Source organism: Oncorhynchus gorbuscha, linkage group LG10 (assembly GCF_021184085.1).
Source record: "Oncorhynchus gorbuscha isolate QuinsamMale2020 ecotype Even-year linkage group LG10, OgorEven_v1.0, whole genome shotgun sequence".
Classification (NCBI taxonomy): Eukaryota; Metazoa; Chordata; class Actinopteri; order Salmoniformes; family Salmonidae; genus Oncorhynchus; species Oncorhynchus gorbuscha.
The window spans coordinates 28,010,236-28,021,803 of record NC_060182.1 but is presented as its reverse complement, the minus strand read 5'-3'; the positions used below and the strand labels follow the sequence as shown (position 1 = coordinate 28,021,803).

At 45.5% G+C, this 11,568-nt stretch overlaps 1 protein-coding gene across 1 annotated transcript in view; it reads right to left on the bottom strand.

The window, feature by feature from the left end:
- Positions 1-541: 541 nt before the first annotated feature.
- The window catches only part of spen (spen family transcriptional repressor), a 53,573-nt gene continuing 42,546 nt past the window's right edge, over positions 542-11,568 (bottom strand). Inside the window, 5 exon segments of the mRNA XM_046365482.1 lie at positions 542-2,524; positions 2,687-2,845; positions 3,044-3,238; positions 3,398-3,736; positions 3,907-11,568. Coding sequence (XP_046221438.1) covers positions 2,393-2,524; positions 2,687-2,845; positions 3,044-3,238; positions 3,398-3,736; positions 3,907-11,568 — 8,487 coding nt within the window. The 3' untranslated portion in view covers positions 542-2,392.

Below are 11,568 nucleotides of genomic sequence, written 5' to 3'. Positions count from 1 at the left end.
GTTGATAACTCAAAATGGAAATCAAAACGAAACATTGAACTGATGTCTGTACCCAGTGGGTATTATCCTATGCTGACATCTTGTGACTTCAAGGTGAACTGCAACATATTTCACAACAAGTAGTAACCTGAAGACGCTGCATATTTTCACAACAAGTAGTAACCTGAAGACGCTGCATATTTCACAACAAGTAGTAACCTGAAGACGCTGCATATTTTCACAACAAGTAGTAACCTGAAGACGCTGCATATTTCACAACAAGTAGTAACCTGAAGACGCTGCATATTTTCACAACAAGTAGTAACCTGAAGACGCTGCATATTTCACAACAAGTAGTAACCTGAAGACGCTGCATATTTTCACAACAAGTAGTAACCTGAAGACGCTGCATATTTTCACAACAAGTAGTAACCTGAAAACAATGTTCTGCATAATCGGAGTAACAACTAGATAATACTGTTGGTAATATATCATACAGTAATGTATCTGCAGTGGAACAAGGCATACCAAGACAACGGGCAAAAGCAAGCAAACACAAATCAAGAGTGACGGACCATTTAATGATCTGTAGATGTTAAACAACCATTTATTTTACAGTTTAAAAATGTCCTCATGGAGGAACAGCAAAATACACTGAAAATTATGAAATAAGATTGATCAAAAGACAGTTTTAAGATAAATAATTTTGTTTTTGGGTTATTTTCTTGTAATTTGTATACAAAAATTATAAGTGCCTTCAACATCACCATGAAAGTATTCAGCCTGCAGTCAGAAATATTTACACCACAAAAACTGAGAATCAGGGTTTACTTCCTGCATCGGTTCACAACTAGCTTCGTCTTTCGGACTGCTTTGTTTTGCCACACAAAACATGAGGACCCTGAACGGAGACAGTAATAAGGGAAAGTACACAAGAGCACATATTGAGAACATGAGTATTTACAAAATTGGCTCAGGGAGACACTAGTTTAGGGAAAGGAAAGAGAGACCGTTTACACATCCATTCCCAGCATTGTTTAAAGTTTTAGTCACATTCGTTGCCTTACGGATTCTATTTACCCTTTACTTATTCAAGTTATGCATGCTACAGCTGTCATTGAGTAATTTGCTTTTTGACTTTGGGAGCACATATTGGTATCCAGGAGTATTTTCAGAGGAATGGTAGAGGGCAGTGGAGGACACAAGGAGAGAGACAGAAGGACTATGTTCACCATCATCAAATAGAACAGTTTATGGCACTCCATGGAAATGAGGACAGGATTTCACAATGGAGTAGTAGTATGTATGCTGTAACAGGTTGGGCTGATGAAGAAAATATATAAAAAAAACAAGTACAAACAAGAGGCTGGTACAGTAGATCTGAGTGACAAATACAAAATCAAGTATGAAAATAGGTTCTGGGGGTTCATTGAAAAAGAGATTTTGGCACAGAATCAATTCTAATAACAAAAGTTCGTAAATGTCATCCCTAGGAGTTTTGTAGGGGTCCTTGCCACCCCCAAAAGGTTGATAGTGATGAGTTGTCATGTAATCCACTTGGCCTCCTTACATATTTTTAATCTTTAAATATTTATAATATTTACAGTTTTGCAATTGTCTACGACAACTTGACTTGTAAATAAGACAAACAAAAATAAACAAATTACATATATATATATATATGTCGCCTGTTGAGGCATTAAGTGCAAACTGTACAACTCAAATAGTAACCTCTGAGGATAGAGTTGACTCTGGAAATGAAGTAGAAGGAAATTAAGTTGGCCGATGGTAGAAGAGTAAAAGCAGTACAGAAGATTGATGAAGCAGACATTATTCCTTTTTCTATTTTTCTCTTACACAAGTAAAGCTGGTCACTGGTGCATGTCTATTATAATAGGTAGCATTTTATTCTCTAATCGGTACAAAGATCATGTTTTTTTCTCTCAACATAGTGCAATGACTGATTTGATCTGTTTTCTAAGAAAATTCCCAAAAGATGTAAATAAAATCACAATCATTATTTCAATGAGAGTAAAAACATCCCTTAGCAGTCTTTCTCTTTTCGTTCCTTCGTCTCCTCGAATGCTTTCAAAATCAAGACGCAATCCGGTTTACTTCCAACGATTGCAAAAGTGAAACGTATGATCATAGAATTGATCATGAAAACCTCCAATCCACCCTTCCGTATGCTCTCCGTAAAGACAGGGAGTTGTGGAATCAGAGGTGGAAGGATGACTTAAGGACTTGGTGAAGAGAAGTAAGAGTGAGTGCATGTTTTAAAAACAACAAAAAGAGGTCAAACCCATCCAAACGGAGGCATTTCCAGTTTTCTAACCTGGATGAAAGTCCAAAAAGGCTGGTGTTGGCTTGATTCTGTTGGGTTCTAGAGAATGGAGTTTTTCTATTGGAGGTATTACACGGAGGCAATGACAATCATGATGTGAGGGGAGATGCTGGAGATACTGTTGAGAAGGTCGGGGGCGAGCCGCGACAGGTGGCTCTCAGAGAAATCACATGGTGGAAAAATCTGCACCACGTATGCCGGCTGGGGAAGGAAGAGACCAGACACGTGTCAGTTGGGTTTCCAACCTCATTGTACCACACTCCCATCTCCACCTAATATTTACTTGAATACAGAAGGGCCATCATTACAGGTCCATTTGAAATTGATGCTGATATGGCTTAACAGTCAGAACGCACCACATACCTGATTGGAGCCGGGGTTGGGGACATTGATGATCCCAGCTGCCTGTTTTTGCTGTAGGTAGGTGATGAAGCCTCCTTTCAGGAGAAGGGTCTGACTGAGAACGTCCTCCTGATCCCGTCCACATGGCAGAGCTAGCAGGAGGCAGTAGTCACTCTCCACCTATAAACAACAATCATCAAATCGGTTGTGCTTTCACCTGAAATGTTACTGAAATATTAAGCATGTTTACATTCACAGTTGTAATGAGAACTAGTTGCCTGCAAAGAAAACATTACCAAAGAGTGTCTTAGTTTGAAAACATTCTACAAGAACCGTGCTAAAATGTATCATTTCAATGATAGACAACTAGCAACTCACCATCATCCTGCGAGCCACACCCTCAAGCTGGGCGGCTTCCAACCTCATCCTCTGTGCGATGCGGAGCGGGGCCCCTCCCTCCAATGGCGGCAGTGAACGGTGGGCCAGAACGTTGTTGCCAGAGACAAAGTGGAGCTGCACAGCAGCCGAGTCATTCTTCAGTGCCAGCAGGCCTTGCCATACTATGGGGTATTTCTGCACAAACAAAAGTGGAGCAAAGACAGATGAGAGAAATATATGACATTTTAAGTGTAAGCAATATTATCTAAACTGATTTCTAATTCTAATCTAACATTACTAATGATGACTGAAAGTCTTCAGGATTGTTTTAATTCCCATGATCATCCTCCTTACCATTAAAAGCTGCACCATATCGACGGACCGGTATCCCGAGTGCCCCAGTTTACTCTCAGGGTGCCACTGTGAGGAACATGCGAGGGGTGCTACTGGAGGGCTCGGCATGAAGACTGGTGGTGGGCCCTTCTGCAGAGCTAGCTCTTGCTTGTGGGAGAGAGCCATGGGAGAAGTATAAGAGGGTGAAATGGTGTCCCTCTGCATCCGGGGCATGTGGGATAAGTCCATGGAGGCTGTGTGACGGAGGTGGGAGTTGTCCGATTTGGTTTCACTTCCTCCACCAAGTGACCCAGCAGAGAGTGACTGAGATAGCTTGCCCCTGTGGCTGAGATCACCATCCTGAGGAAATAAATAAGACTTCAGTGCTATCTACATAGAAGTAATGTACTGTAGGAGAGAAACACTAAAATAATTGTCAAAGTCAATCCCAACTGAAAACACTGGCAAAAACACAAAAAATCTGATAAACTAATGAACCAAATGTAAACATGAATGCATAGTTCTCTGACCTGGGAAGGTGTGATGCCGCGGGGAGCCAAGTTCAATCCCATCGAAGAGTGACTGGAAAACTGGGAGTGGAAGCCCTGCATATCCCGGTACACTGGGAAGGAGCCAGTGCCACCTGGATGAATCATCTGAACACCTTGAGGATGATGAGGAGACACCATAACAGGGACAGATGGATGGACCCCCATGATCCTGCTGCTCTCAGTATGAGGTGGGTGAGACGTCTTTGCCTCCAATGTTTTAGGAATCTCCTTCCGCATCTGCGTCATTCCTTTTGGACTCTTGGAGGCAGCAGAGAGGTTGGTGATTGAGGTTGCTCCTGCCTCAGGAGTTTGTGACCGACGTCCCTCTGCAATGGTGTTCTCTCCTAGCTGATGGTGCATCAGGATGCGCATGTCCCGTATGTCGCGCATGTCTCGGGAGGCCATGCTGTACTGGTCCATACGTAGGCCTGCATGATGCAGCCCTCTGTGCTGCTCTGCCTGCATCATCATCACATCTGACTGGAGCTGGGGTGCAGAGGGTCTGCACAGCCCCTGGTGGTAGTGCTTCATGTTCTCTTCGGCACAGCTGTCTGAGGCTCCTCGAGTAGGGCCTGCATGTGACTGCAGCACCATTTCTCTGATGGTGTTGGCGTGCTGAGGAGGTCCAGTGCGGGGAGATGGCAGGGAATTCGCCCGTCTTCCATGACTCATTCCAGAGAGCTGTGGGGTATTCATCCTGACATTGCTGTGCGAGAGGTGACATATAGACACTGACTGGGTGACGCTGTGTGACACCGGGGTCATTATAACAGACTGCTCTGGGTGGGGATGGTGCATACTGGCAACATATGGAGACATCTCAGGCATGCCAGGATGCAAAACCATAGAGCTGGAATGGGGGGACATTGAGTTTCTGGGAGAGCAAACTTTCGCAAAGGGTAAAGGTGAGTGGCCCGTTGCTCGAGGGGAATGAGGCTCTTGCTTGAGGTGTGGGACTGACCGATCAGAAGGGGTACTGGGATTAGGACTCATGCGGTTTCCAGTCAAAGATGGGTAATGTGGATTCATGATTGGGCTGAGGTTGGATGTCTGGTGTGCCTTTGCCATATCCACCATCATTGGTTTGGATTCTGCTCCAGGCTCTTTCTTTACATGCTGCTGCATCACAGCCCGATTGTACATCAATATTTGAGGACTAGTGACTGGTTGTTGAAACATCTTTACTGCGCTACCCTGGGGTCCAGTGTGATATGACGACTCTGACTTTTCAGAACCAGGACTCTCCTGCTTAATGGTGGAGATGACAGGCTGAGAATTGTATGTATGGCCAGTTAAGAGTACCCCCGGGTGTCCGTACCCTGTGGGTGTCAGGGGTCCCTTGGGGTTGCAAAGCTGGGATGGGGCAAATGGTTCTTGCTTAATCTGAGATTTAGACACAGACTGCTGAAACTCTATGTCGACTGCACTGGCCGGTGGGATCTGGCTAATTTTGGCGCTGATCCGTTGAGGTCCCTCTGTTTTTTGCCCTGAGTAACTTAGTACTACCACACCCTCTGATGTATTTACCCTGAGGCCACGACTGGAGCCTGTGTTGTAGGGTGTGCTCTCAACTACAGACCGTCCTCTGCAGTTTACATCCTCTGCCACATCCACTCCATGGTAACAGTTGTTCTCGTTCATACTTGATCTGGATTTCTGTTTGGTTAGAGATAGGCCAGCATTACGATTACTTAGGGAGATTCGAGGTGCTTCCTCAGTGTCAAAGGGCATTGGAATCCGGCTGATGACAGAGGTAGTAGGGGAAGAAATGACTGAATGCACCATCTTCTCTCCAAAGTTCTGTTGGGTCTCGGTGAGCGGGGATGGTTTTTGAAGAGTGAAAGGCAAGGGTCTGTCTTCAGGATGTGTGTGCCGAGCAGCCATTGTGTCAGATGAGTTTTCATTCTCTGACATGCGAGGATCTGCCAGCGTTGTGGTTAGCACTGTAGTAGGAATGGCATTGCTGTTTGATGCCGACACATATTTGGGATCCATGAGGATCTTTCTGAGAGTGCTGGAACTAGGGTCAATATCCGATGCCTTAGTATCAGGAGGCATAAGTGGATTTGCCGACTGGCTTCCAAGCGCTGTTACTGCTGGTGCAGAGGGAGTCAATACAGAAACTAGAGTTGCAGGAGTAGCATGTATTATACTTTCTTCAGATCTGTGAAGCCAGTCTGGTGAAACAGGCATCTTGCCTTGGCAGGGTGGAGGGAGATTCAATTGGGTTGGAGAAGGTGTGAGAGCAGGGGATGGAGAGAGAGCAGGGGCTACTGCGGATATTTGAAACTTTTTGAAATGAGGAAGTCTCTTGGTCCCAGAGTGAAAGGCTGATTCTTCAGGTACGGGTTGTTCCACAGCAGGTTGTTCTGCCTCCTTGGGAGTGTTCACAGTCATGGTGCATGTGATATCACATGTGCAGGTAGCAGCTGAGTTGACAACAGTGGCTGTTGCTGTAGCAGTAGCTGCCTTAGAGTTGATGACTTCAATTTCTTCAGGAATGGACTCTGGTAGCTTGAAGGGGGAGGTCTCAGCTTCTGATACCTCTTCAGCAGTCTCTCCCTTCCGGTTGACAGCCTTTCGTCCTCTGGACCTCTTTGGAGTCTTAGGTCTGACAGCTTTCCCTTTTTTTGTGTGTGTTTCTGATGGAAGAGACTCATCTTCGGCAGAGGCCCCAGAGACTGTTGATTCAGAGGCTTTAGCATCTGTCATCAGGGGTTTGGCACTGGGAATCAAAACTCCCATCTCTGGGTCTCGGTCAATAATGTTGCTGATAGCCATGTGTGTTTCTGGTTCCAAGACATCATTGGCAGAGGGTAAGACCAGAGGCTCTGGGGTAGGAACAATTGCAGTGTAAGTGGAAGGAGCTGTGAAACCATCTGTATCAGTAGATAAGTCTTCCGCAGTAATGGAATCAATAGCAGCAGCTAGTTCGGTTTCACTGGCAGGAATAGCTGACTTCTCCCCCTCCATTTCATTCTCTGGTTCTATAGTGACAGGGGGCAGCAGGGTAGGTGGCTCTGCAGGTGGTTCCTTATAGGGTTGAAGAGGTTGCACAACTGTAAGTTTGGCAATATTCTCCACTGCCCGTTCCAGTTCCATCTGACGTGCCAAAATAGCGGCTGCTGGGTCTACCGTTTGTTCAGGGTCTAACAGAGCATCTTCCCTTTCCTCTGGGCTGAACTCTGCAGCATCTTTCAGATAACACTGAGTCCTTGCTTCTTCTTTATCTGGTACTGCTGGTTTGGAATTTTTAGCAGTGGTCTCAAAAGATACAGCCTCATCCTCCTCAGAGCAAAGCAACCCTTTCACATCATCTAAGCTTACACGAATCTCAAGGTTTCTCAAGCCAAGCGATTTATCCTCTGTCACCAATTTGGCATTTCGTGTAAACCTTGGTGCTTTTACTTTCCCACTCTTTTCAGATTGTTGTCTTTTCTCCACATGGGTAGATTCTATCCTCTCAATGTCCCCTTCAGAATACTTTTTCTCAATTTGATCAGTTAGCACTTTGTCTCCTTCGTCTTTCTGTGTTGGCAAGCATTGCATTGCTTCCTCTAATAATTTCCCTGCTTCTTCGGACTCATCTTTTATTTTGGGCTCAGGCTCTTCAGTAGTTGTACTATCAACTGACTTCTCTCCTGATGATGTTTCACTCTTGGATTGTTTGTCTACTCTACTTGCTTTCCTGCCAATTGAAGCCCCAGTAAGTGAAGACACTTGAGCTGTCTGCACTTTCTGCATACGGGGTGAACACCACCCCTCAGACATTCTGGAACCCTGTGCAGTGTTCGCAGGCTCTTTCATGTCACCGTCTTCCTCTGATGATTTTTGCGAGTCCCCTTTCACTGGCGACACATCTTCCCCTCGCCTGCGTGACTTGGGTGGGCGACCTCGCCTTGTGTAGGTAGATGTGTTCAATGCATTCTGCTGCAGCACTAGATCCTTGTCGACACCACACTTACGGGTGGAGCAGGAGGACTCCACCACCTCTTTACATGGTGGCTGGGCATCCCCTTCAGACTGTGTGGCATAAACTGACCGAACATTTCGTCGTCTGCTCCTTCCGTGGATTAGGATTGCTTCATTCTCGGAGTCAGGGACATTAACTGGTGACTTGGCTGTGGTTTTAGGTTCTGATGATGCCTTTAATACTTCTCCTCGTGGAGATGAAGACCTTTTCAGCTTCTCTCTGTCAATTCGCTCACTCTTTCGAGTTACTGGTTTCTCAGAGACAGCGGTTTTGGGGGGCTCCAGGATTTGTGTTACTGACACATTTGGCTTAGCTCTTTTACTCTTGGGTTGTTTGCGAATTGGCTTTGCTGGTTTGATTCCAGCCTCTGAGACTGGTATGTGAACCTCTTGGGAATCGTCAGATTTCTGAGGTTTGTCAAAGTCCTTAGAATATGGTTTCTCTGGTTGGGTCTCTATCTTTACCATTTCTATATTCTCATCAACCTTGGGGGAAGCAGAACAGGTGAATTCAGCAGCATTTGCCTCAAAACTACTTAATGAGGCACCAGGAGTGGGAGGCTTATTATCAAGGAAAGATGTATGATCCACTGTAAGATTGCCTTCAGTTGTAACTCTGGGTTCACATAATACCTCTTTAGGTTCAACTTTAACCTTAACATCTGAAACGAAAGGTGATAAGGGTGTGATTAAAATTGAGGCAGGGGGTTGGATCTCTACTAGGGGAGATTGGGGTGGGAACACTTCAAGATTATGTTCTAGTTTTTCCTCTTCAATCAGTGAAAGAGTCTGTTCAGAGGATGAAGTAGTTAAAACAACTTCTTTCTCCTGCTGTGGAGAAATCTCTCGGGGTGAAGAAAGAAACTGTGAAATTGGCAAGATGAGAGCAGGGCTGACTGATTTAATATCGACCTTCTGCATGAACTCTAAAACCTTGGGAGACGCTTCTTGTTCACTCTCATCAACACTTTCAATTTCTTGTGGAAAGTGGCCCCATGAGGTCTTCTCCTGTTGTTGAAGCTCCAGAAAGCGGCTATGAAAAAGAACTATGGGCTCTTGAAGGTCCCCTCCCCATGGCCCAGGTTGTCCTTTGACAGCATCCTGTTTGACAGGATATCTACCAACTCCCAACTCAGGATCTTTGCGCTCAAGATGTTGTAGACGCCGTGAATCTTGCTCAAAGATTGAACTATGAAGAAAACGAGATGCAAACAGCTCCTGCCGTTCCAGATCCTCTGCTTTGGGGTCTTTCTTATTGTCATCCAGTTTACCTTCAGAGTCAGTACGAATCTTCTTCTTTTTCATGTACCAAGACGGGATAGGTCGTGGTACAGACTCTACCTTTTCTTTGTCTGAGCCACCACGAAGACTGGCAAAGCGAGAGTCTCTGTCAAGAAAAGACCAATTATCCTCCCTTGCGGAGGACAATGACTTGGCTCGCTCAAGAAGTGCTTGTGTGTCTGGAGTGATAGTCTTGTCTAATGCAAAAGAATAGAACTTGTTCTTCTCTAGGGAGCATGAGAGCTTGAGGCCTGTCAACCTTTCTTCACGTTCCCCGAGGATAGAGGACAGTGAGGTGTTGGGCTTAGGGGAGTGGTTTTTGTTAACACCATAATCATCTGAATCTGACAATACTTCTCCAGGCTCTAGTTCACACACAAGACGTTTGCAAATGCTTTCTTGTTTCACAATGCTACTGGGGAAGGTCATGTCCATTCTGAGGCAGTCAGATTTGATTCTACTCTCCCATCGTTGAAGTAACTGCTCGTTACACCCAAGCAATGCTGTTTTAAGCTTAGGAAATTCTGTGATAGGGGAACGGAAACAATTAGGTGTCATGTCCAAGCTGTATTTCAATGAATCTACATGCGAGTAGACTTCGTCCTCTTCTTTTGGAGAGTCTTTAGTCTTTTTATTGGTAACTGATTGTGCTAACCGGGAAGCACACTCTTCTTCATTTGAAGGAAAGGGACCAGAGCCAGAAAAAGATATGACACTCAGGTCAAGGTCTTCATTTAATTCACAGGAAGACCTGTAGTTGCAGTCTCTCTTACCACTTAGCAAGTCAAAGTCAAAACTCTCGGATTTCTTACGTTTGCTAGATGGATAATCGTCTGTAACATCTTGAGGTGTTTTTCCTACCTCATGCACCAGACTGCACCGTTCAAAGTCCTCTGTGTCGCCGTCTTGTGGGCTTTCTGATTTATATGATTTGTCAGGCTCTTGTCGGCTCTGTTCCATTTGTTTTCTGCAGGTCTGCGAGTGGTCAAGGTCAGACTCAAGTAATTCCTCAGTCTCCCCTCTACTTTTGTATAGTCCTACACCCTGCTCGCCATTGTCTTGCTGCGGCAGTTGCGTGAATGCGTCCTGGTCAAGACTCCCATCAGAGATTTTCGTGAGACTTGATCCCCAAAACTGAATTTTCAGACAGGTTGGGTCTAATGGATCTGTTGCCTCTTCTGTTGGTTCTCCAAGTCGTGACTGAAGTTCCAAACTGAGTCCAAGCCCCATTCCCATGGAGACTATTTCAGACTCTTTTTCATCTTTAGGACTGCAAACAGTAACAAGTCTCTCAGATTTAGCCTTGCAATGTTCCATCTTATGCACCACTTTGCGCAATAGGCTCTTTTCATCCTCATTCTCCATTGCCATAGCACTGTCAGGTGTCTTCCTAAGTCCCAGTCTACTGCCCTCTTCCGGACTATCCCTCTTCAGTTGATCGGTCTTCTCCATGGAGTCTTCAAAACGCCTCTTTCGTGCAGCTAGACGGTCAACATCCACACAGTTAGAACCATCATACCTAGGGTCAGCTTTCATATGTTTTTTGGCTTTCATTTTACCATCCTTGTCAACAACTTCAAGGTGGTTGTCTTTTGGCACCTTCCCATGCTTGACTATATCTCCTTTTTGGTGATCTATGCGGAAGGGAGGACTTTTCTGATCCCTTGAAGGTGATGCAAGCCGGATACTGTCATTCCCACCTCTAACTCTTTGTTTTTCTAGGACAGCATGACCAAGCAAGTTCACTTCCTTCTCCTTCACACGTGTTAGCTGCACCACACAAGGTGGTAGGTCTAGCCGTCCTTTGCCTGAGCCTTCTTTTTCCTTAAGGGGAAACTTGCTGACTTTGCTACGAAGGACTGCATCTGGACTAACTTCTCTTTCCAGTTTAGGCACTGTCTCAGGCGATGGAACGCTGGGAGATTGCAATTTAAGCTTTCTCAGCCTCTGTTTTTCACCCTTCTCCTTGCGCCCATACCACTTTTCCTTATCACCCCCAGTACCATGTTCAGTTTCAAATGGTCTATCCTTCTCTGGCTTATCACTCTTATTATACCGATCGGTTCGTGCCTTGTCAAATCTTGGAGGTGAGAGTGAACTGCAGCTGGCACTTCGCTCTGAGGATCTACAGCAAATGCGGCGATCAGAGTCATTTGGTAGACGCTCAGAGAGGGAGTGGGACGCTGTAGGACTGGCAGGGCGATGAGGGTGAGAAGGGCTCTGGCTGTGTTCCATTGTTCTCCGCCCATGGTCACGTTCACGGTCTGTTTCAAAGCGCTCACGTTCCCTCTGCAAGTAACTGTATTTGCGGATGTCCTGCTCATAGGGGTCTCTGTAATCTCTGTACTCACGCGGATCATCAAAGTAACGCGGGTCATAGAAATCCCC